This window comes from Topomyia yanbarensis, unplaced genomic scaffold (assembly GCF_030247195.1).
Source record: "Topomyia yanbarensis strain Yona2022 unplaced genomic scaffold, ASM3024719v1 HiC_scaffold_51, whole genome shotgun sequence".
Taxonomy (NCBI): domain Eukaryota; kingdom Metazoa; phylum Arthropoda; class Insecta; order Diptera; family Culicidae; genus Topomyia; species Topomyia yanbarensis.
This window is the reverse complement of record NW_026683725.1, coordinates 48966-76912: the sequence shown is the minus strand read 5'-3', so window position 1 is coordinate 76912 and position 27947 is coordinate 48966. Positions and strand designations below refer to the sequence as shown.

Genomic DNA, 27947 nt, shown 5'->3' with positions numbered 1-27947 from the left:
ACTTCTCAGAAAGAATTTTGATAGAAACTGAATCAAAAGCCCCCTTTATATCCAGGAAAACTGATGCCATCTGCTCTTTGCTAGCATAAGCCATTTGAATTTCTGTTGAGAACAACGCAAGACAATCGTTCGTCCCTTTGCCTTTGCGGAAACCAAATTGTGTATCTGACAGTAAGCCATTTGCTTCAACCCAATTATCGAGGCGAAACAAGATCATTTTCTCGAACAACTTTCGGATACAGGATCGCAATCGGTCGATACGAGTTGTGGTCGGAGGCTGGTTTTCCTGGTTTTTGAATGGCAATGACCTTCACTTGCCTCCAGTCATGAGGGACAATATTACCCTCAAGAAACTTATTAAATAAATTCAACAAGCGTCTTTTGGCAGAGTCTGGCAGATTCTTTAACAAGTTAAATTTGATTCTGTCTGGCCCTGGGGCTTTATTGTTACATGATAAGAGAGCAAGTGAGAACTCCACCATCGAAAACGGTGTTTCGTTCGCGTTATTGTGAGAAGACGCGGCGCGGTAGATCTTCTGTGCCGGGGCGGAATCCGGACAAACCTTCTTGGCAAAATCGAATATCTAACGGTTTGAATATTCCACGCTCTCATTGGTACTGTTTCGATTTCGTAAGCGCCGGGCCGTACTCCAAAGAGTGCTCATCGATGTTTCTCTCGTTAGTCCGTCGACGAACCGGCGCCAGTAGCTACGTTTTTTGGCTTTTATCAAACTCTTCATGCGCGTTTCCGCCATCGCGTACTGTCGGTAGCTAGCTGGCAACCCGTCGTCCCGGAAGGTCTTATACGCAGCGGCCTTCTCCGCGTACACGTCTGAGCACTCTTTGTCCCACCATGGATTGGGAGGACGCCCGCGTGAATTCGCGTCTGGTACGCGTTTAGTCTGAGCTTGAATCGCTGTATCGAGAATCAAGCCAGCCAGGAACCCGTACTCTTCCTCCGGAGGAAGCTCTTGTGTCGATTCTACTTTTTCGGATATCGTGGACGCGTAGTTCTTCCAATCAATATTTCGTGTGAGGTCATACGAAACAATGATTGTATTCGGTGGCCCTGAACCGTTAGCAATATTAATTACGATTGGCAGATGGTCGCTGCCGTGGGGATCAGAGACTACCTTCCACATGCAATCTAACCGCAGTGATGTCGAGCAGAGGGACAGGTCTAAGGCGCTCGGACGCGCTGGAGTAGCAGGAATCCGTGTCATTTCACCCGTATTCAAAATGGTCATATTGAAGTTGTCACAAAGCTCATGGAGTAGGGTAGATCGATTATCGTCATGAAGGCAACCCCATGCCGTGCCGTGGGAGTTGAAGTCACCTAAAACTAGCCTCGGTGCGGGGAGGAGTTCCGCAATATCGCAAAGCCGTCGGTGGCTAACTGAGGCTCTAGGGGGGATGTAGGTGGAAGCAATGCAAAGGTCATTGCCTTTAATTCTGGTTTGGCAAGAGACAACTTCAATGCCTGGTGTCGAGGGGAGGTCGATCCGATTGAAAGAATAGCACTTTTTGATCCCCAAAAGTACTCCTCCGTAAGAGTCTTCTCGATCCAAGCGAATAATATTAAAATCGTGGAAGTGTAGGGTTATTTCTGAAGTGAGCCATATCTCGCATAGGGCAAATGCATCGCATTTCAAATTATTTAGTAAGATTTTAAACGAATCGATTTTCGGGATAATGCTTCTGCAATTCCACTGTAGAACAGTGATTAAATCCTTGACCTCGTTCGATGAATTAGCCATCGAAGGATACAATCGCTGAAAGGAGGGGCCATTTCGCAGTGAACTGCATCAAAAATGTTTTTACTGCGGGGAGAAAGCTTATCAAGATACTTTTAAGGGGGTCAGAAAAGTTTAACGCTGTAAGAATACGGTCCACAATGTCAGAGAAATTTATTAAGCCAGCACTGTTTTCTTTCTCTGGCTGAGATATGGGAACACTTGGGGGTTTTGATGTTCCTGGAAGTGCTGGAAACTCCTTTTCTGAGCTCAGGTTACTGAGACCGGGAGCGACTTGCTTTGGTTTTGCACCAGTACTTCCTTGAGTAGTTATTTTAGGGGGACCATGAAGAGACAACTTCTGGCCTTTACGACGAAGCTTGGAAGAGGAAATGTTCTTCCTTTTTCTACTACTTCTAGGCACAGCAGAAGATGTTCCCTCCTGGGGTTCATCACAGTCGCCTTCGTCAGTAGACAAGTTGATAAAGATGTTCGTAGAGACAGGTGGCGTAGCTATCTTAAGCATTTCTGCAAAAGATCGCTTAGAGCGTCCCTGAAGGGAACGCTTAAGATTTTCTTCGCGCTGTTTGTACGCGGGACATGAAGGGAGATCATGTGGGTTTCCCCCACAGTAGAGGCACTTTTCGACATCTCTACCACAGGAATCATCCGCATGATTCCCACCGCATTTCCCACAGCGGGCTTTATTGCTACAATGGGAGGCTGTGTGTCCCAATTGTTTGCAATTAGTACAGTTCATGACCCGCGGCACAAAGAGGCGAACAGGTAGACGAACCTTGTCAAAAAGAAGGTAATTGGGCAGGGCAGAGCCGGCGAAGGTCACCCGATAAGAGTCTGAGTTGACGTATGTTTTCTTCCCGTCAGCTGCGACTGATGCTGAATGCAAACGTTTGCATTCCAGTATCTTCACTGGCTTAAGCATGGGGTCTTTGAAACAGCCAGTCCCATATTTTAGCAGGTCCTCGCAATTCAGACTCGAATCGGAAACGACCCCACTGACTTCAACCCTGCTAGCTGGAATATACACCCTGTACTCCCTCGTAAAGGGCTCGTAGCCAGCAATATCGTTTGCCTGAGTTGAACTGTTAACCACCACCCGAAGCTTATCAGGGCGAATTTTCGATATTTCTGTCACGGCCGAATACCGATCCGTCAGAACTCGAGAAATCTGCAACAGATTCAAACACTTTTTTTCTTTGGTTCGAAAGAAGATCACAAATGGCCCGGTGGCCGAGCTCGGATATACCTTGAGCCGGGGAGCCGATTTTATTTCGACGTCCATCTCACCTTGAGATGAACCGCCGTCAGGGGAAGTCATTTTTGCACGGGCCTATTGCCCAGTGCACGTTATTAAGACAACCAAGAAGGGGAAGCGAAAACTAATATTTAGCTTGTGTATGTAACGGTATCCAGACGGTTTACTAGAAGAACACTGTTTCACTTTACTGACCGGCTAACGGTACTCAGAAACAGAAACACAAAAGAAGGGGAAAAATACTGAAACCTCAACTAGGCGCAGAGTGTGCAAATAACCTTGAACGCGGATTAACACTATTTGTCGCTATAGAGTGTACGGACCGATGACAAAAGACTTCTATCTCGACTGAGTGCTCGATAACGAATGAAGCGCAAATGTTGTTGCAGATGCTTTATCTAGAGTAAAGCTTCCTGCAACTTCACCACAAAGTAACTCTCTAACACCAACGTTACATTCATCGGATAATGATGACAATTGTTATATCCCTTCAACAGAATCACCCATCAATGTTTTCAAAAATCAATTAATATTTAAAATTGGCACTAGCTCTAATTATTCATTTACAACTTATTTCGGAACACATAAAAGGCATACTTTTACAGAAAGAAATTTTACTGTCGAATTTCTATCTGAAAAATTAAAAGAATTCCTTTTGCCAAATATTTTAAACGGAATCATGACAACTGAACCAGTAATGGGTTTAATTCAAGAAATTTATAAAAATACCTATGATCCAACTAGAATGAAAGCCAGATTCTCTCAAAGAATGGTTGAAGATATAATTGATGAAAATGAGCAAATTCGACACATTAGAAAAACTCATGAATATGCACATAGAAATTCTGTCGAAAATATTGAGCAATTATTAAAAATATGTTATTTTCCAAAAATGAATAAAAAAGTTAGGCAGTTTGTAAAAAATTGTGAGATTTGCAAAATTGAAAAATATGATCGAAAACCACAAAAAGATCTTCCAGTAAAAACACCTATCCCAAATTATCCAGGTGAAATTATACACATCGATATTTTTGTTTATAATCAAAACAATTCATTTTTGACATCAATTGATAAGTTATCTAAATTTTTGAAAGTTAAACCAATTAAATCAAGATCAATCGTTGATATACAAGGCCCACTAGTTGATTTGTTATATGATTGGGATGTACCCAGTATGATAGTAATTGATAATGAGAGAACTTTTACATCAGAAATCATTGAGCAACAAATAAAAAATTTAGGAATACAAATTTTTAAAACTCCTGTGAATCACTCCGAAACAAATGGACAAGTTGAAAGAGCACATTCAACTATTCGAGAAATATTGAGATGCTCAAGAAATACAAATTCAGATTTACCAATTAACGATGCAATACAAATTGCAGTACATAAATATAACAATAGTATTCATTCATTTATTAAAGATACTCCAAAAAATCTATATATATATATATATATATATATATATATATATATATATATATATATATATATATATATATATATATATATATATATATATATATATATATATATATATATATATATATATATATATATATATATATATATATATATATATATATATATATATATATATATATATATATATATATATATATATATATATAGGTATTAATAGTGATAATTTAAGCATACCAGATTTCGCAAGACAAAAACAAAAAAAATTTAGATAGAGTAATCGAACTGTATCATAAAAACGTGTTTAATCCACTTAACAGTGTGATGAGACATTTCTTATAACTCTTATCACTCTCTTCGGATATTATATCGTTTGAGAGCATTTAGAACTTGATGCTTCGCGATGTTTTTGATAACACATACTACATGGGATAGTGGCAGGACTCAGAGAATCGCTAAAATCAGCATAGGACAACATCAGTGCTAGAAATCTCAAACCAAATCAATGGGAAAGCGAAAAAATGGCCCATAAAATAGACATACCAACGAATTATTGTTAATGCTCTGTTAATAAAATATCTATATTGTTGTGGGAAAACTGAATTTTCCTAAAGGGGTTATATATTGTACTGAAACAAAAAAAAACGATTTTTTTAATCGATTTGAAGTTTATATTTTACTCAAATTTCCAACGCGACTGAGAACTAAGAAATCAACGCTTTTTCTTGAAAAGGGCGATGCTAGCAGTGATACCATTCAAAGAAAATCAACAGTGAATATTTCCAGACTTGGTTTTATTTCCTATTTAAGAACTATTGTGTTTTTTGACATCCTAGCTTGCATGATTCAGTGATCGAAACCCAAAACTTCATAAAGTATTTGAAATTATTAAATTAAAATTTGTGTTTGCTATTGAAATTGACAAAATGATAGTATCGCCCCTTTGGCGATTGTTTACTTTTTCGGTCCCATCTATCAGCATTGAAGTATCGCCCTTACGTTTTTTTACAATAACTACCGTTTTACACCACCGATTTCGTCCGGTTTTTTTTCAATAGAGATCATTGTTACTATTTACAGCTGGTATCAGTTTGATAATCCTAAAAAAATACGAAAATAACAGTTTCGCCTCTAAACTGCTAGCAAAAAAAGTATCGCCCTGTTTGTTTGCATGGAGCGTGGAGGGTGAAACTTTAAATAAACAAACAAAAATACAGTTTCGCCCGTTGTATTTTTTGCTGTAGTTTAAGAAAGCAATATCGTAGAATCAAAATTTTTAGGGTAATTTGTTGCGTTTCAAAGCCCTCATTCGCATGTAAGAAAAAAGCCCTATGTTTACATTTGTAAGTTACGCCCTTTTCACAAAAAAAGCGTTGAAATGAAATCGCAGCTGCTGATATCACGCTATCTCTGAAGTAGATTCGTGTATAGTTTCAAATTTTACTTCGACATAGACTTTTTCTAAAGGTGACTAGTATTCTTGATTTGAATTATTATCGCTAATCCTAATGCCAAAGAACAAATAAAAACCTCACGAAAACGAACCGTTTGGGAAAATCATCATCATTACTGGAACTTTCATTTTCACGAAACTTTTCGATAACCTTCCGTCACTTGCGTTAATGCACTGGGTGCACAGTAGGGTGACAGGAAAAAAATGACCCCTATCGGCCCACTTCTGCGTCGATTCCTAGTCCCACCAGGAGTACTTGCACCAAATTTGAAGCAAATCGGACAAGTCTAACTACCGGACCAACGGGCCTGAAATTTTTATGGGAATTTTCAACAATTTACATGGAGAAAACCCACCAGCACGCATTTTCGCCGCTAGGTGGCACTGTATGCATCGTATTATCACTGTAAGTGAAAATAAGAAGGATAATTGAATTGTCTACAACTTCGTCGAAGACTGCAAGTAAATCCGACTTTGTTAAAAGAAGTTATTAAACTTTTAACGAAGTGATGTCTGAGTCAGTTTTGCATGGGGCCTAATAGTGCATGGTTGTGTATCAGTACTCGATTCACACGAACTAAACATTTTTGTGAAATAATCGTTAGGTTTAGCTCAATGGTATGTTCAGATGAATTATAGTAAATAATACGAGTCATGCTTTGATTGGAAAATTTTAGTTCCACCTGTTACGCATAGAGGGCGCCAACACTAACTTTTCAACGGAGAGATAGAAATTTGGTGTCTTCTACAAAGTTATAGAACAGGCATTTTTCAGTATTTCTTCTGAACATCTTGATACTCTATCTCTCTTCTATTAAAAGTTAGTAGTGGCGCCCTCTATGCGGTCACAGGTGGAACTAAAATTTTCTAACCAAAACATAACTCGTATTATTTACTATAATTCTTGTAAACATACTATTCGGCTAAATCTAACCATTATTTCACAAAAATATATAGTTCGCGGGAGTCGAGTACTGATACACAACCATGCACTGCTAGGCCCCATGCAAAACTGACTCAGACATCACTTCGTTAAAAGTTTAATAACTTCTTTTAACATAGCCGGATTTACTAGCAGTCTTCGACAAAGTTGTAGATAATTAAAATATCTTTCTTATTTTCACTTACAGTGATAATACGTTGTATACAGTGCCACCTAGCGGCGAAAATACGAGCTAGTGAGTTTTCTCCATGTAAATTGTTGAAAAATCCAATATAAACTTCAGGCACGTTGGTCCGGTAGTTTGACTTGTCCGATTTGCTTCAAATTTGGTACAAGTACTCCTGGTGGGACAAGGAATCGACTCAGGGGTGGGCCGATTGAGTTTTCAAAAATTCATCATTTTTCTGGGCAGTCTAGTGCACAGTGCTCTAAAAATCTAGCGAAATCGTCTTAGGGCACCGGCGGGTCTGTAAAGAATACTAAAAATTAATTTCTATTCCATAATTTTCAGTTCAGCAATTCGAGAGTTCGTGCTCACCGCAAACCATGAAAAATAGACTACGTTGTGAAGCGATGATCACTATTTATTAAAAAATCACGGTTAAATAAAAAATAAAACTATTGAAAAATTTCAAATAGTTTATAATTTTCACAAACCTATTAGGAAAAATTGTGTAATAAGCTTTCGTAATATTGTGTAGGAAAAAAGCTGAAAATTTGAAAAGAAATCTGAGGATTATGATTAATTACAGAACTCTGGAATTTTCTATTGGAATGTTTTCAGGCATGAATTTGATATTGATGCTATTAGACAACTGTGAAATCAAGACCAATAGATCAGTTACATATCAGGACCCCATTCCTTTCCGACAATTTATCAAAACTCCTCATGATGTTTACAACAACAGGTTATCAATCTACGGATCAGATAATGTTATTGTAATATTGAATTAAATCAGTTTGCATCAATAAATTTTCAACTCCAATCCAATATTTTTTTTGTGAGGTGGGGGGGGGGGGCTGTATGGTGTTAAAACCTTCTCTTGGCTACGCCGTTGCTTGGAGTTATTTATTTCGCTTTTCATTTTCCGAAAGGTTTCAGATCGATCCGATGGTCATAAGTTAGAAAAATTGCAGTCAGAAGGTTCGCACAAATGAACATTTTTGCACTGATAAGTTATCAAGTTCCTTCCAGACAACTTGGAAGTGTTCGGTGATTATTTCTAGCGGTTGTAGATAGAAAAATGAAATACAAAATTCGATTTATCGAAATAATGTTTGGCTTATTTCAATGGATTATTACTATATTGAACAATAAATAGGCGACAAAGAGTAATCAACAAACAACAAGCCATAACTTTTAAAGTATTCAAAATAGATATTTGAAGTCTTCAGTAAAGTTATTCGCAAAAGTAAGAGCTACAAATTTGCTGAAGGCATCATTTCGTTATAATCACTTCCAAGAAAATTTGTGAAAATATCTCACTCATAGGGGGATTAATCAGCAAAAACACAATACCAAAAGAAAGAGCATATTACCTCCATTAAATTCTCCGAAGATACTATTGACCTAAAATAAGCCGTTTTGGCGTTAATAATAGATTACTTGTTTTTGGTGATATTTCTGGCAATGGGAAATGATAGAAATCTTTCGTCCGCATTTAATGTTAAATATCTCTTTTGATAATAGTCCGATTTCAACAATCTATAGCTTGTTCGAAAGGTATTCGTTTAAGCTGTCTAAAAACATATAAATTGTTAATCTATATTGACAATTCCGGCAGATAATTTAAAAAAACTGCAAAAAACGCCATTTTTACGCATTCAAACATTCATATCTTAAAAACTAAACATCAGAATCAAAAACAAATTAATAGCGTTCATACTGTTTTTTAGTTCTTTCATTTAAAATTGGTTTGGATAAGATCGGTTCAGCCATTGCTGAGAAACACGAATGAGAATTTGTCCGTTACATACACACACACACACACAGACACACACATACACACAGACATTGTCCCAAATCGTCGAGCTGAGTCGATTGGTATATAAGACTCGGCCCTCCGGGCCTCGGAAAAATTCTTGAAAGTTTGAGCGAATTCTATACATTTCTTTTATAAGAAATGTAAAAAGATAATAAGATTAGTGAACCAATGTATATTGATTATCCAGAATCAAGTTTCGCCTATGAAAAAAATAATTCAATTTCAAAAGGAGAACCACGATATAAAAAAATCCAAATAAGAGAGAACCACAGAACTTTTATTATAGATACAAATGGAAGAAAAATACATAAATCAAATTTAAGAAAATTGTTCAAAACTGATTAACTTTTTATTACGTTTCAGATTGTTCGTCTCAATAGTACAAGCTGCTATCAAAATTCATGATTTAAATATAAATCCAATAGCCATTGTACCACTAGGATAAGCAACAATCAATTTAGGATATATAAGGATTATAAATCCAATTAAAATCCAACATTTTAAATCAATAATAGATACCTTTTCCATATTTTTGAACAACAAAACAATCAATAGTCCATTATATAAATTATTGCAAACTAAACATTATTTCCTGTATCAAACCTATTTAAAAATTTGTCCTGAAGAAAAACGTTTTAAACGATGGAACAGTATAGGTACTGCTTTAAATAGCAGGTACGCCAGATGCTGAAGATTTACGAATTATAAATAGTACAATGAATAATGTTATTGAAGAAAATAATCGACAAGTTCTCATCAATGCAGCCATCAATTCCAGAATACAACATACAATGCAGCTTGCAAATCATCTTTTGGAATTGGATAACAAATCTCAACAACAGCATGTCATCGAAATAAACCTTCTTACTGCCATATTAAACATCGATACCGTCCAACGTTATATTGAGATGATTGAAGATGCTATCTTATTAGCTAAACATGGAATACCAAGCAGTAGAATTTTAAATACTAAGGATTTTGAAAAGATCAGAAAATATTTGGAAGAGCATAAAATTACTGTAAAATCGTTCGAGCAATTATTATCAAAATCAAATGCTCAGGTTTCAATGAACTCAACTCATGTTATATATATGATTAAAGTCCCCCAACTATCTGAGCAGACCTACGATTATTCGTATTAATATATTCGATTCAGTTGTCCAAAATCAAAAACAAGTGCTGGTTAGATCCAATTATATTCTTACCAATGGAACACATATCTACGAATCAACCGAAAAATGCGCAAATGAACTCGACAATTATATTTGCGAATCGAATAATTTAAAATCCCCGAATGAATGTATTTCTAATTTGGCACGGATCAAGCATGCCAACTGTTCTTACGAGAAAAATTATTCAAAAGGAATCATCAAAAGAATTAATGATGACTGGATACTGTTAAATAATGTGAATGTGACACTTAAATCTAATTGCAGCAATGTCACTCAACAACTGAATGGATCATACCTAATTCAGTTCGAAAAATGTGAACTAGAATTAGATAACAGTCGCTATACCAATTTGGTAATGGAAGTTAGTAGTAAATCATACAGCCCAACTACTGGATTAACTGTCTTCGAAACAAATTTAGTGGATATACCACCACCAGAATTTTTGGGAAACTTGATATTGAAGCATAGAAAGATACTACAACATGTCTATTTACAAAATGATTCCTTCAAATGGAAACTTAACATAATAGGATCATTTAGCATTGGAATATTGGTTATTTCTATGGCAATTATTACTGTGTACATACTATCATGAAGATATAATAAAACAACCGTAGATGTCAATGTATCACCATCCGCCCCAATTGAGATACCTACTCCAAAAGTTTCATCGAATTTCTCCACTTCAGAGACTTTTCCAAATTCACCATTTCCAGATTTGTCTATCGAAAGATTCAAGGAACTCAACCAGTACATCAATATGCCGGTATCAGAAAGAAGCATTAAAAACTTTGATGGCAAAGTTATTTAAGAAGGGAGGAGTTAGCTGGTTCACACGCATCGTTCCCAGACGACAACATGTGATAATTAACTGGAAGCAGGGCTAGACGACAACATGCGCGCTCTAAGGAAAACAGTAACAACAACAGGTGTTCTGAGAAGCGCAGCTGGTTACATCGCCTGGCTGAGGTTATATATAGGCCGATAGGGAACATTATTGTTCAGTCTTAGTTGTAACGTGTAGTGAATAAATTATATTTTTTTTATTCATTGTAATTAAGTAAAATTTAACTATAATAATAGTGGAGATGATAGTAACAAAAAATCAAGACTGTGCAATAGAGAGAACTTTTTTAGTTTTTTTTGTTCGATAACATTTTATAGTGATCAAAAATATTATTGAATGAATTGCTGTAAATTTTATGCCTTGGACATATTCGGTCTATCCACTCATTGAATGCTTACTAGAAGTATATGCTAGAAAATCACAGCAGAATAAAAGAGACGGGAATAAAAAGTATGCTAGCTATGCATATTTTTATTTCTCAGTGTAGAAACAATGTTGTATAAAATAAATATAAATAAACCGAGTTGCAATCGTCTTCGTTGTCTGGACGATCGAACGATTTGGAATCTCGAGGATCAGCGTAATTATGTTCCTTCAAGACTGGCGACGAGTACAATGGAAGAGAGCTACGTAATTTGTCTCCATACAGTTCATCATCTGAATCAAGAACTAAGCACGACTCTGTGCGCCGCCGCGCCACGCCGCCGCCGCCGGTAAATTTCAACAAACGCCAACGCCGAAAGGTAGACTGGCGGCGCGCCGCCGACGCTTTTTTCTCACGCCGACAATTCGCGAACTCGACAATAATTAGCTCATAATTTTATCCACAAATCTATGAACATTGTCTATGGTCCGAATATACGACGTTAACTGATTCATGATTTATCACATATTGATCTTTATTTGGTATTAGTGGTTGTGAATTAGATCACTAAGTTAACAAAGTCTTGATATTTTCTCGAAAATCATTACACGACACTCGGAATATAATTAATGGATCCATTCTTGCTTTGTCAACTGGTTGGGATTGCGAGCATATAAGTTACAATTCACCATTCGTGGAATGGTCCACAAATTCAAAAAAAAACACATTCACTTTCAAGATATAGTTGATTCCTTATATGTTAGACATGATTCACCAGTCGAGCTCGTGAAACTGTTCATGATATAGTTCATAAAGTAATAAATCTTTCACATAATCTTAATATACTTACGTAAACAATTACAAAGAATTCAGACTATTATTCATGGATTATTCGCTCTACTCTTTGGTTTTGAAATTTCTATGTGAGCTATTGTGTACAACTGCTAGCAACCAGTCGCACAGGCGCGAGTATTAGATACAAGGAAACTACTAGGACCTGTAACCAGGGTTGCCACTATTTTTCAAAGAAAATCTGGCAGTTCAATTAAAAATATCTGGCAAAATCTGGCACTTGACAGCGATTTCATAGTCATCGAAATTCGGCATATATTTTGGTTTTCGGAATGTGCATCAATCGATTTTTGTAAAATTTGGGAGATTTTTACCCAAATTTCCAAAATGTGTATGTAGCCGCTTCCAAAACTTAAAAATCTGACAGAATGAGAGATTTGTCTTTTTGTCTGGAAGCTGCCAAAACCTCTGGCTGTGCCAGATAAATCTGGCATAATGGCATCCCTGCCTGTAACCCTGTTATTCTTTTGTTAAGATTCAGTGTAATTTTCGAAATTAAATGAAACTGCGCTGAGCACCAAAAATACATTACCTAGCCACAATTCATGTCCGTGAAATAATTAAGAAAACTATAAGACACGTGACTCTGTGTAAAAAATCCGACGGTAAGCTCAAGACTAAAATATCACGATAACACGACGAGAATTTACGAAAATCGTTGCACAATCGTTCAATTCTTGACTTTTTCAGGCAATAATGTTAGTATAAATCAATGTATCATAAAGTTATCATAAAAATATTAAACATATTCAGGTACAACCACCTACTAAATATTTGAGTATAATGGAATCTTTTTTTTGCGTGAACTAGTTTTGTAAAAACACAAAAATTATTTTCAATACGAGGTTTATTTATCATTGATTGAATCGTGACCTATTTTGAAATTTGTTTCTTGAAGAGTAGTTGGGCAGAGTGATCTTGACTTTTAGCGACGTTGGGGCACTGATGTGCCGATGCAGAGGGTAAGATTTCTGGTCGCATAAATTATTAATCGTGTCATCTAGCCCCACTCAGGAAAGATTTTCAGTGGCAGTTGCATCAGCCCGGTATCACAGACAAAGAGGACGTAACACGAGATGAATTTTCATCACTCGTAGGTAAAACGGTCGATTTAAATTACAAAAATGCGCCATATCAGCGAGCGTGGCGTTAATGAAAAGATTTTGACACAGAGCTAAATGCGTTACTTAGTTTCTGCACCCATCCGAAAACGTTACCGTCTTTTTTATCTCATGCAAACCAAAATAAAATGGGCTGAAAATGTGAAACTCATTCTTGTCGAAGTGAGCAAAGTGGGAGTTGTTCACAACCATTTCTTAAGTTACGACACCATGCCGATCTGTGAGTAAGCACATAATAGGATGTTAGTAAATTAATTGATTCGGTGTATCGAATCTGAATAGATGTATGCAATGGATTAGAATTTGAAGATCCCCGGAACTGCTGGAGAAATTGGCGGTGTGCAGGTGCAACGAAAACTAGAGATACGCTCAGACCATTTTCAATCAGACTTGTTTAATGATCAGCTTCAACCGAACAGGAGCTAAAACATCAAGTCGTGGAATTATTATGAATGATAGTAACTGTATATTTAGGTTTCGTCAGGGTGCAGATCTGTATGATTCCAGCACATCGAGCATACTTTGCATTCAAGATATAAGCAAATCTTACGTTGAAAGAAAATGTAGTGCCATGGAATCGAATATGCCTTATCATCGCGGCAATTTTGTACTTACAAGAAGTAAAAGTAAACGCCAGCCTGTAAAATGAAGTAATCCCAGCAAAGTTCAGCCGGAATTGAACTGGAAATCTGCCTTGTTCCAGTTCGTACACGGGATCCAGTGGCACAACCGATTCTAACTAGAATCGGATGTGTCACTGTAGCAGGAATACGCACTGGAACCAGCCAGGATTCCGGTTCATTTCCGGCTGAGCTTAACTGGGATGTGTCTACCTTGAAAGGTATCCTTACACGATAATTAAAAGTGATATTTCTGCGCAGTAATGCCATTAATAACGCCTCCTGTTTGGGTACCTGGTATCTGCGGGAGCGACGGTAAAGAAGACTAAATTGAAACAAAAAACAATGAAACGACAACAAGAATTAATTTCCTCAAACAAAACAAAAACTGTTTTACCGTTGCTTAATTTCCCAAATATAGAACAATAAATAATTATTATGGGTCATTGAAATACAGTCGTTACTCTGCATTCTTCAAATTTGCCAATTGCAATCATTATTTCATGCGAAGTCGTAGTATGCGACATCGACAATTTTTCTATTTCGTTCATCAAATTTTACAACTGTAAAAATAGTTCCACCTTTTATTTATTAGCTTGCATTTCGCAAGCAGGGTGGGCACTATTAGCACTGAGAACTGACATACAAGTAAAGCTTTCAACTTGTGTAAGAAATTAAACTGTCGCTTTGAAATGACAACAGCAAGTAGCAACTTGCCACTGGTCGGCGCTTCGATCGGTCAGCAATCGCTATACGGGACTTGTATGCAAACTTGGATACAATGGTGACTCACGCATGTGAACCTGTATGCGATGGTGATTTTCAACGTATTTACATTTAAATGTTTACACAGGTTTTTCGGGAAAGTTTGTTCTAGCTTATATGTCTGTTCTCTGTGCTATTAGAGCATCAGTTAAAAAAATTTGATGTGGTTGCGAGAATTACATTTTGTGCAAAGTGTTCAACAGATGTCGCTAGTACATTGTGGGCGATGATTTTTTTTAGAATTTTCTTCAATCTGTAACGTCGAACCCGAAAATTTGGGAAAGGAATTGAACTGCCAAGATTTTTTTTAGTAACATAGGTGTCAATATTTGTTACGCCGACACATGCCGGCGCGCCCCCGCCGATAGGGTCCAACGGCGTGACGCCGCCAACGCCGCCGCCGCCGGCCAAATATGTCGCTTACGCCGCCGCCGATTAAAAATGTATCGGCGCGCACCTCTAAGCACGAGTATATTGACGGAACTTTTGTGTACGTTCCCTACTCTATCTACGTAGTAATCGTAAATGAGCCTAAAGATTCATTCAGACAATTTAATAACACGACACATGCATATATAACTTAAATCAATGCTTTTAAAATACATACGCTACAAATTCTCGTGCTTTCACTAATTTCGAGATCGTCGATTCTTGTGAACTTCTCCGACTGTTCCCTCAAATCGGGATTCACCGGAAAACGATGAAAAGTTATCTCCGGGTTTTTTCGCTTTACAACGACCGCAATTTTTTACCTTGTACTTCATGACAATGGATTCACGAAAAAAATTGAAAGCTCACTATGAATTCTTGTTTGTTCTTTAATAAAGTCATGTTATTTCTTAAACTACACCAAGTATTAGTGTGTGTGAATCGAAGAAGTAAGATATAACAAACAAAAAGAAATAATAAGAAAACGAGAATCCGCAGGTCCCGTCCCAGTTTCGAACGTGTGCGAAAATGCTATTGTCGGATTCTTTACAAGTCCGAGGAAGACCAATCCATATTCCTGTTAGAGACATCCTGGCGTATCGCGATCCTCTATACCGTTTTCCGGTGAATCTCGATTTTAGGGAATAGTCGGAGAAGTTCACAAGAATTGACGATCTCGAAATTAGTGAAAGCACGAGAATTTGTAGCGTATGTATTTTAAAAGGGTAATTGTTCCGAATCGCGGCTTTTTCGAAAAGAGGGTTAATTTCTTTTGGAAATGGTTCTAAATAGCCTATTTTATAACAAGCAATGAAAAAAATTCGGGGGGGAAAGCTTTAAAGTAGTTTAAACTGGAAAAATAAGTTATTTCCACTTACCTATCTAACAGTGGCATTGCTCATGAGAAAGTGACGTTAAGGGTGAAGGTAGTGCGATGCGGCTTTGCCGCATAGTCGAGTCCAATGATTCGAAGCGGCGCAAAGCCGCTGAGAAACCGACGGACGAGGTGGTTTTGATCTTGCTACCGAAGGGTGCAATCAAACCTATAATCCACTCGTTTGCCCGGTATACTCAAACATAGGGGCTATCCCTAGTTTAAGTCCGACTGAGCGGCAGCGAAGTCGGACAGCATGGCAAAAAGCGATGTGGCGTAGCCACATTAGGCATTAACAATGTTTTATTTAGTAACAATAGGATAGTATTTATTTACAAAAATAAAATGTTGTCAGCGCCGAATGTGGCCACATCGCTTCATTGAAGTGCTGGGATAGCCCCTATGTTTGAGTATACCGGGCAAACGAGTGGATTACAGGTTTGATTGCACCCTTCGATAGCAAGATCAAAAACACCTCGTCCGTCGGTTTCTCAGCGGCTTTGCGCCGTTTCGAATCCTTGAACTCAACTATGCGGCAAAGCCGAATCACACTACCTTCACCCTTAACGTCATTTTCTCATGAACAATGCCATTGTTAGTAAAGTAAGTGGGAACAACTTATTTTTCCAGTTTAAACTACTTTAAAGCTTTCCCCCCGAATTTTTTTCATTGCTTGTTATAAAATAGACCATTTAGAACCATTTCCAAAAGAAATTAACCCTCTTTTCGAAAAAGCCGCGATTCGGAACAATTACCTTCAAAAGCATTGATTTAAGTTATATATTCATGTGTCGTGTTATTAAATTGTCTGAATGAATCTTTAGGCTCATTTACGATTACTACGTAGCTAGAGTAGGGAACGTACACAAAAGTTCCGTCAATATACTCGTGCTTAGTTCTTGATTCAGATGATGACGAACTGTATGGAGATAAATTACGTAGCTCTCTTCCATTGTACTCGTCGCCAGTCTTGAAGGATCATAATTACGCTGATCCTCGAGATTCCAAATCGTTCGATCGTCCAGACAACGAAGACGATTGCAACTCGGTTTATTTATATTTATTTTATACAACATTGTTCCTACACTGAGAAATAAAAATATGCATAGCTAGCATACTTTTTATTCCCGTCTCTTTTATTCTGCTGTGATTTTCTAGCATATACTTCTAGTAAGCATTCAATGAGTGGATAGACCGAATATGTCCAATACATAAAATTTACAGCAGAAGAAACGAGAGGCAGATAGAAAAGTATGCTATCGATGCATAAATAAAATTCTGAATTTATTCAATATTTTTGATCACTATAAAATGTTTAGGGTTGCCACCCCTCCGGGTTTGACCCGGAGACTCCGGTTTTCGGGAGCGATCTCCGGGTCTCCGGGTTTTTCATCAATTTCTCCGGGTTTGGTGGGAAAAAGCATAGGTTCAATTTTTTTGGAATTAATTGATTCTTTACAAAATATTTAAAAAGTCTAAATTAACTATTACTCTGGTTCCCTTCGTTTCAAGGTGGCGAAGAGTTCACCAAATATTGCTAATTTCTTTCACAAAGCAATGAAAATGAAAAACAAAATTTACTACAAATTAACCTTCCGGAAGTCGCGCTAGTGCACTGAGTGCACGCTGCTCTGAAAATCTAGCGAAATCGTCTTAGGGGACCAGCGGCTGCTCGTTCGGTAAGCCATATGCGCGACTTCCCGAGGGTTAAGGAAAGTAATATTTCGCTATGTGCTACAATTGAAATGTTGCATTTCACTAAGTCGCTCAAAATGGTGTAAAAAAGTTATTTTACTGCAATTTTACCAAATCATTTCACAAAGTCGCTCAAAATTGTGTAAAAAAGTTATTTTACTGCAATTTTACCAAATCATTTCACTCTTAGTGGTGCTTATCACCAGCTGCACTAAGGTCTGGCAGATTTTTTCTAATCCAACTGACTAGGTCAACATCAAACGAGTTCTTGCGGTTTTGTTGCTACTCCAGCAGCGATCCTTAACTGGGCTAGGGAGGTGAGTTTTGCCCCTTTGTTGCGAAATTAAAATTTGTTGGTGACGAATAACCGACACCACATAGTGTGATGTCGTAGCTCTGCCTCCTTTGCTTTCCTTCTCCTGTTAGTTGTGGAGGAGAGCAATGTTCGTTCGACCTCCACAGTTAGCTGGTGCTTTTGTATTCTTGGCACTTAGTCGGGGAAGTGAAATACTACACCACATTAAACCGATAAAACTGTTCTCAAACGTCAAAAATTTACAGCTTTACTTTAACGTAGTAATAAAAAGCGATTAAAGTGCTCTAAAATGCCTAGCAATCGCTTTGATTCCAATTTCTGTCTCGTTCCACTCAAAATCCACCACCCCCTAGATCAGTGAAAATCTCCGGGTCAAAGCCTCTCCAGAGGTGGCAACCCTAAAAATGTTATCGAACATAAAAAAACTAAAAAGTTCTCTCTATAGCACAGTCTTGATTTTTTGTTACTATCATCTCCACTATTATTATTGATCTGATGATTAATTTGATATATTTGGAAAAATTTAACATTTTCTCAAATACAATACTCCCCATATTAATCACTCTAAGGACAGCCGGTTCAATCTGACATTTGCGTACCGGATCAATTTGACACGCGTTTTTCTTCTTTCCGCAGGTCCCGTCCCAGGTTCGAAAGTATCCGTTGCGGCCGTAAATGAAAATGAAGGTGTATTGTTTGTGTACAAATCAATTTTTTTATTCGTCAGAACACGGCATATTAAATAAATTTCAAGTGACTGGAAGGAAACTTTGTTGAAAATACACATTAAAACAGACATCAACAATTTGTCTGTACAACTTCCTTTGAAATCCAAAACATTCACTTCGTAGCAATGACACATTCAAAGAAGGAGAAAGACCTTCGATATTTTTCATGATACTTCATTGTCCATCTGTTGTGTAAAATTCCACTGCGGTTTTAGCAACCATCACCTATTAGCAGCATCCAATACAATACAATCCTGTTTCCCAATGATTTTAGCAAGAATTCGCCATCTGTGGCCATTTGGGAACAAAGTTGCCTTTTCGATTGATGTGCACTTTTTTGAACTTTGGAGCAAATTTGCGACACTACCGTAAAAAGCACTCGATTCCACCGTAAAAAAGTCACAATTCCAACTATTCCAACCGGAACAGGCTCGGAAGTCCGACTCCGAAAGGTTGTAAGAACGCCAGAGTTCGCTGCAAGAACGATTCATAAATCCCGTCAGATAGCGCAGTTACTTGTATGGATGGAAACAACTTTGCTGCGAAAATACAAGTAGATGACGCAACCGATGCTTTCATCCCAGTAGCCCATGCTACCAATTCGAATCTTTTTCATACAAACTTGTATACAATAAACATTTCGAGATGCGTAATGTCACCTAGGACTTCTGAATCACAGTCGAGCAAAATCGGTAATTCGTCTTTAGATAGACTTTCGTGTATATTTTGAAAGAAAGCAATATATTGCGAATTTTACCCCCAAATAGACTCACAACAAAATAGTTTTATCACACGAAAATATGCTCATACTGCATCTACCATAGTTTGGTTGTTGCGGTGGCTAGCAAAATCACATTTTACGCCCTCTCCAGGATTGTGCATTTAACGTGAGAATAGCTCAAAATGTGCACGGAACAGACGAAACGGGTAATAAAAATTCCCACGGTTGAACTGCACGGAGGACAGCAAATAAATAAACCGAACATCTTATGCATAGTCTTAGAGAGGGCGTAAAATGTTATTTTGACATTGAAAATGTTTTACTGCACTCAAGGATGCAAAATGCCTACCTTTTCTGCGGCTGTAATTTTTCTGCCTACATTCTCATTTCTCTTTCGTCGCTGCTGTCGTTCGCTATTGCAGGCAGAGCTGCAAATTTTCACCAGGTTGTTTTTAACTTGAAGGAATAATAAATATCAAATCATGCCCTACTATGCTCAATTCGCCGTTTTCGTTTGCATCATTCATTCAAACAGCCGAGCTACTCAATCATTTTCCATTCATTTTCTTCATTTTCGATTTCATTGACCCTTTGAATATCTCTGTACTGGGATATTGACTAGGTTTTTCAAGCAAAACTACTCTGAACGTACTTCTTACTGTTCGTGTAAGTTTGAAAACGCAAAATATGTCAACATTCAACCTAAACTGGACTCTACAGAGCAGATGACACCTTTGGTTGTTGAATGAAAAGGCATCAATGTGAAATGAAGACGTACGGTTTGGTTATGAAAATCCCGCCAACTTGAAAGTGAATGATTAAGGGAGGCTTTGAATTTGAATCATGGTTGGGTTTGATTGAGCCGAAAGTTGGCATTTGAACATGAAAATTTGCACCACTGATTGCAGGACGCCTAGCGCTGTACGGCAGTCTGTAAGCAAAGCAGTAACATGACAAAAAATACTGCCCCCAGTACAGCCACCAGACGCGAGCGGTACAGCTTCTCTTTCCTTATTTTACACTTTTTAATATTTTTAATCTATTCAATATTTTCAATGAAAAACGACAAAAATAAATGGGGTTCGTTTGCGCCACGACCGGCATCAACGCTTTCGTGTGCGGGCCTCTCCCTTTGACTACGCAGAGAAAAGAGTACAAAGCGAGAGAACAAACTTTACTACGCCACACTCTCACCGAGCAGTCGGAGTACAGCAGCAAAACAAAAATGTATTCTACTGCTCTACGAGAAAATGTACTCGGTTTGGCTACCGTTCTGGCAAGAGCTGTAGTGATGCGTCGCTGTAGCGGGCTGTACGGCTTGTGCAAATGTAAATATACCGAAAAAAATGTAGTTTACCAGTACCTTTGGCATCCCTGACTGCACTATCTGAGGGTGTCATTCCAACATCTAATATCAAACGTTGTCACGTTTTTGCGTCACTATTTTGAACGCTGATAACTTTGTTCACAGAGAACAGACATATAAGTTGGAACAAACTTTCCCGAAAAACCTGTGTAAACATTTAACGTATTTTCACGTTGAAAATCACCATCGCATACAGGTTCGCATGCGTGAATCACCATTGTATCCAAGTTTGCACACAAGTCCCGTATAGCGATTGCTGGCCGACCGAAGCGCCGACCAGTGGCAAGTTGCTACTCGCTGTTGTCATTTCAAAGCGACAGTTTTATTTCTTACACAAGTTGAAAACTTTACTTGTATGTCAGTTCTCAGTGCTTTGTTATTTATGAACGGATTTCCGTCTGGTTATCACCAAACAATTCGGAGTTAACAGAAATTATGTTTTATTGTTATAGTGTTTTTGTATTTCAATAGCACACTATTGAAAAACAAACACAAATGGATAGATCTCGGAAAACGTGAAAACTCCCATACATCAGTCAATCTATCCCCGGCAGAGCCGACGATAGGGAGCACCTTAGTGATTCAAACGAACACGAAAAGTTATAAATAAATGTGCCGCGTGCCTGTTTGAATCAGTTGCTGCTCTTTTGCCAGACAAGTAAAAGTAACATCTTTCCTATAGCGTCTCGTATGGCATATTTGAGCACCCTATGAATAACCACAGAGAACAGACATATAAGCTAGAACAAACTTTCCCGAAAAACCTGTGTAAACATTTAAATAAAAATACGTTGAAAATCATCATCGCATACTGGTTCGCATGCGTGAGTCACCATTGTATCCAAGTTCGCACACAAGTCCCGTATAGCGATTGCTGGTCGATCGAAGCGCCAGCCAGTGGTAAGTTGCTACTCGCTGTTCTCATTTTAAAGCGAGTTTTATTTCTTGCACAAGTTGAAAACTTTACTTGTATGTCAGTTCTCAGTGGAATAACGTCATCCTTGACTATTTAAAGAATACCTTTCTTCGAACGAGTTCATTCTCCCATCGAACGTCGGGCCGTTAAGAACAGCAGTAGCAATCAGAAATGTTGACAATGCGCTGCGATGAGTGCTGCATTTGATCACTGCTACCGCTTGGGGCGGGGACGACGGCAGGTCTAGGCATCCAGCGGCCAAGCGCTCGTTATGTCTCCTTTCCATGGCTCTGATTGGCTGTATTGATTTTACTGATGACGTCATTCTCGGATATATAACTTTCAGCATTGCTCGCGCTTGCTCATTCTCTGGTCGAATATCGGAGCGGAGACGATAGCAATAGCCGACAGATGTATTTAAATTATGCAGTGCGCTGTGTACTGCTTTGCACACCACAATTGGAGAGTTACGGCAATCAGTGTTAGTGCTAGTCAGCATGCCGTTGCGATGAATCTAGTACCGCGTTGCTTTTTGCGAAACTAGAGTTTTTAAACTGACAACAAACAAATCGACGGTTCTCTAATTTGGAAAGCCGATTGTTTTAGCTTCGTGGAATACTTTGAAACTCGGTGTTTTTACACCGACACACTCTCTTGGTTATTTCGATTTGTTTAGGTACTCGTTCCGCAAAAAAGATTGAAATTTATGTGTATCGAAAATGTTGAGCCCTAGTTAGCTCAACCCATATCGTATCCCTACCCATTGGGACCGTACACAAATGACGTAGCTTTCGACCCCTCCCCTCATATAATTTTATCACAATAGCACATTGTCACAATATTCCCCCTCGTCTCACATCCTCACAAATTTGCTACACCCCTCCACCCCCTAAAGTGCTACGTCATTTATACATGGCCCGTCACCGTACTGGCTGTTGTTTAAAATGGTATACATTGATCGAAATAGTAAAGCGAAAATCGAAGCGCGACTAAAATATTCGCTAATTTCAAGTCATTTAAACATTACGAAAGAAATATATGTAAATTAATTTAACCTTATCGACTCAACAAAAGTAGGTTTCAAAGCAACTGTTTAAATACGCAATCATTTTTTTAATGCATATCATATACATGGTTTCGCACTAAGTAGTTCTTTTTAGTTCTTTTTATATCCAAATACATAAAATATGTGCACGTTTCGTTGGCATCAAATTACTCAATTGATGCTTGACAACCCGGTTGTCAACGACTACTCGACAAAATGTGTACTTTGTCCGACAATATCCGTGAAGATAGTAAACGTGCGATATTTCGATTATTGTATCAATTTTGAGGGCTGTTTTCGGCAAATTTAAGACTAAGAGAAACGAAACCAATGAAATTGAAAGATAGGTATTCTAGAGCGAATCAGTTATAAACATAACACGGAAAACTAGGACTAGGCAGGCTCATATGGCCATGATCGAAAGAAAATGTGAAGAATACATCGTCGCTGTTGTGCTATCTTATGACAAACGCCATTTTGGGGTGAACTGAGTTAGATATGCCATATAACTAAATTTTAAAATCTCTTTAAAGTTGCGTTTTCAGAATTTTGAAATTCTGCTGGGTTACTGAGATATAGCGAAACACGATTTATGACAAGCGCCAGTTTCTCGAGTGATCGAGTTGTGCTATCTTATGACAAAGAAATATCAGACAACATACCCAGTTTGTTGGCTTGCTATAAGCCAAAAAGCTTATAGCAAGCCAATAGATGTCTCTCATGACATAGATAATTTCTATGCAGATAAACCATAACTATTAGCTAGGTTTTTGTCTCGGGAGCAAAACTTTTCCTACCATAGTTTTTTTCTGGGAATGGTTGGCTTATATTTTCAACATTATTGAACGAATTTCCTTTTGAGATTTCCACTAGTTTTGGAAAGTATACCGAAATGTAGTGATGGATTATGCAAGAAGACTATTTGTTTCGTCTAGTCGCCTATCAACACAAACATTGTTTGATATATATTGTCTCTAAATTGTTAATGGAACCATCTTTTGTTTATTGTTTTTCCCGAATAAAGGAGGAAAACTGGGAAAACTTTGTGTTCCAATACTATCATTTTGTAACCTGATATTGCTGCTATCGCATGGAAAAGTACAATATCGCACATAGCTATCTATAGCGCATAATTTCACGAATCAGTTATGATTCATTTTTATATGAAATCTTCTGTGCATATTTCGTCGCTGTTGTGCTATCTTATGACAAACGCCATTTTGGGGTGAACTAAGTTAGATATGCCATGTTACTAAATTTTAAAATCTCTATAAAGTTGCGTTTTCAGAATTTTTAAATACTACTGGGTTACTGAGATATAGCGAAACACGATTATGACAAGCGCCAGTTTCTCGAGTGATCGAGTTGTGCTATCTTATGACAAAGACATATCAGACAACATACCCAGTTTGTTGGCTTGCTATAAGCCAAAAAGCTTATAGCAAGCCAATAGATGTCTCTCATGACATAGATAATTTCTATGCAGATAAACCATAACTATTAGCTAGGTTTTTGTCTCGGGAGCAAAACTTTTCCTACCATAGTTTTTTTCTGGGAATGGTTGGCTTATATTTTCAACATTATTGAACAAATTTCCTATTGAGATTTCCACTAGTTTTGGAATGTATACCGAAATGTAGTGATGGATTATGCAAGAAGACTATTTGTTTCGTCTAGTCGCCTATCAACACAAACATTGTTTGATATATATTGTCTCTAAATTGTTAATGAAACCATCTTTTGTTTATTGTTTTTCCCGAATAAAGGAGGAAAACTGGGAATACTTTGTGTTCCAATACTATCATTTTGTAACCTGATATTGCTGCTATCGCATGGAAAAGTATAATATCGCACATAGCTATCTATAGCGCATAATTTCACGAATCAGTTATGATTCATTTTTATATGAAATCTTCTGTGCATATTTGTGACACGTCATACATATTGTATCATCAATACACACTTATGACACGTATGCGAGCGACTTTGGTTTACATTTTAAGCAAAAACTGTAAGTGTAGTCAACCGATCTTCACACAAATCGAGAGATTACTTCAGAAAAGATATAAGCATCGAATGTTTTCTCCGAAAAGCTTGTAGCATTTATAAATTTTAAGATATTCAATCTCAAACTTTAAAAATCGTTTTTCTCGAAAAGTGCTAAATGGCGCTTGTCATAAGATAGCACAACAGCGACGATTTGTGACACGCCATACATATTTTATCATCAATACACACTTATGACACGTATGCGAGCGACTTTGGTTTACATTTTAAGCAAAAACTGTAAGTGTAGTCAACCGATCTTCACACAAATCGAGAGATTACTTCAGAAAAGATAGAAGCATCGAATGTTTTCTCTGAAAAGCTTGTAGCATTTATAAATTTTAAGATATTCAATGTCAAACTTTAAAAATCGTTTTTCTCGAAAGTGCTAAATGGCGCTTGTCATAATATAGCACAACAGCGACGACATTGCATTCTGCTGGTAGAGCTTTCCATCCAAGTTTACCGCATGGTCGTTGATAGAACATAACTCATCATCATGTTTTACCGCCGACGCCGCGAATTATATTGCACACTACATTTTCAATGTCGCCGTGGTCGTGTCCTGCACACATCCCATAATTTTTGTTTGCCACCGAAACAACCAACAGCAAATTTTGTCACATGAAAATATGCTCACACCGCATCTACCATAGTTTGGTTGTTGCGATGGCTACCAAAATCAACATTTAACGCCCTCTCTAAGATTCTGCATAAGATGTTCGGTTTGTTTATTTGCTGTCCCCGACGAAACGGGCACATCAAACTGCACGGGCGACAGCTAATATACAAACCGAATACCTTATGCACAATCCTACAGAGTGCGTTCAACGGTGTTTTTGTTAGTCACCGCAGATGATAGAAGCAGTGTGAGCATATTTTGGTTCGACAAAATTATTTTGCTGTGAGTTTTGCCCGTTTCGTTTGTAGATAGACTTTCGTGCACATTTTGAAAGCAGCAAAATAAAAATTCTCACGTTAAACTGCACGGGAAACAGCAAATAAACAAACCGAATATCTTATGCACAATCCTAAAGAGGGCGCTAAATGTTGTTTTTGTTAGCCACCACAACAACCAAACTATGGTAGATGCGGTGTGAGAATATTTTCGTGTGACAAAATTATTTTGCTGTGAGTCTATTGGGGGGTAAAATTCGCAATATATTTGGGGGTAAAATTCGCAATATTAGGGGATCAAAACCGTAACACAGAGCTAAGTAGTTCATGTCGTTTCTGCTTGCCTTATATGAATGGGTGCGCTTTTTCCATATTATGGACATCTTGCGGCAATATACGTGAAACGAGAACTTCTTTACGGTGAAATGTCCGCACTACAAAATAAACTCTTCCCAGTACAACACGCTCAGAATGAGATTTGGAATGTGGGCTGATTCATATTGCAGTTCCATACTGTATGAATCGGTTGTCACAATTGCGCTGAAATTCCGACTGCGATGTATGGGATCCAGTAGCAGAGTCTGCTGTCAAAATTCCAGCTGGTTTCAGGGCTCCAGTGACACAACCGATTCTAACTAGTATCGGTTGTGTCACTGGAGCCGGAATGCTAACTGGAACCAGCCGGAATTCCGGCGCATTTCCGACTGAACTTTTCTGGGTATCGTTTTCGATGGCAGCACCCCTTCGAGCAGAAGTGTCATGGCATTTTTCATTGGAAAACACCGGGTTAGTGGATTGCACTGGTTTTGCACTTTCTAACAGTAGCGGGAATGAAACATGTCTATCTGCTAAAAAATGCAACATCCCTCGAGGGTTCTTCAATGAAGTTTACGAAAAAGTAAAAAGGTGTAAAACCACTACAGCGGTACATATCAATCGAAAAGCCCATGGATTATGCACGTCATCTGGTGGCTTTTGTGCCTCATCTTTACAAGCGTACTCTTGTGGTTATCGTAGTATCGAGTAATATGGAATTCGAAGCAATCGAATTGCTTTTGTCTCTAGGTCGATAAAATCAATCAATTTAGATAATAAATTCGAATGTTCAAAACGTTTTCGGCGGAATTCGCAAAAACTTTTTTACGCCCGAGTTTCTTTGTTTACGTTGTTAAAAATGCTTTTGTACATTTTGTTACATAATGATTTCTTTCAAAAACTAACTGAATTATACCTTTTGATCTTCCTAATATTTTCTTCAATATTCATGGCGCCTGTACTAGCAGTTATTATGTTATTATGAGTTTTTAACGAATCTACTAGTTACGATTTTGCATCCCAATATTCAGTACAAGACCAAACATCATGTTCAATGTCGAGCTCAACACAAAAATCTATCCCTTCATTTATTTCGTCTAAGTATGTGTTTACTTTTTGTACATAAATAATTTAATATTGTTGGATAAGGGACTCTATTTTACAGTCCCGCCACTAAAATACTAGAAGGATTTTTTTCTAATCGCTAGGTGATGTGACTGTGAGAATATGGCATATGATATTAATTTACATTTGTGCAAATTAATTATTCAACTTAAACTTCGCATAAAATGAACAATTATCAAGTTTACAGTTGCTAATGCAAAGTTGCTGCTGGTCCGTATTTCTCCACCGGCCGACATCTTTATTATTCAATCCCATATCTTTGCTGTTGTGCTATCTTATGACAAATGCTGGTTAGAACTTTTCGAGAAAAATTTTTTAGAGCTTGATATAAAATATCTTTTAAAACTGAAAACTTTTCAGTGAAGACAATCGAGGATTTTATATTTTTCAAATCTCTTGATTTACGCAAAGATCGGTTTACTACATTGAGAGTATTCACTTAAAATGTGAACAAAAATCGCTCAACACGTTTCATAAGTGTGTGGTGTTGATGACAAAAGATGTATCACAAATATGCAAAGGAAATTTTATTTAAAAATGATAATGAAATTATGCGATCACCTTCTCAATTTTTTTCAATTTTTCATGCGGTAGCAATAATATCAGGTTACAAATTGATGATGGAACTCATAATTTTCACAATTTGCCTCCTTTAATCGGGAAAAATAATCAGTCAAAGTTGTGTTCATTAATAATTTAAAGGCAATATTAATAAACTAGGGTATCGTTGACGACTAGATGAAAAAATTCATTTTTCATATTGTGAAATAGACTCACAGCAAAATAATTTTGTCACACGAAAATATGCTCACATCGCATCTACCATAGTTTGGTTGTTGCGGTGGCTTACAAAAACAACATTTAACGACGTGCATTAGATGTTCGGTTTGTTTATTTGCAGTTTAACGTGAGAATATTTAT

The 27947-nt window shown here is 37.5% G+C and overlaps 1 protein-coding gene across 4 annotated transcripts in view; it reads left to right on the top strand.

The window, feature by feature from the left end:
- The window catches only part of LOC131695749 (uncharacterized), a 55656-nt gene extending 37022 nt beyond the window's left edge, over positions 1-18634 (top strand). The window contains exon 2 of one of the 4 annotated variants that reach the window (XM_058984268.1): positions 18504-18634. In XM_058984268.1, coding sequence (XP_058840251.1) covers positions 18504-18546 — 43 coding nt within the window. In that variant the 3' untranslated portion in view covers positions 18547-18634. The other 3 variants (XM_058984266.1, XM_058984265.1, XM_058984267.1) reach the window with 3 other exon arrangements.
- Positions 18635-27947: the final 9313 nt, after the last annotated feature.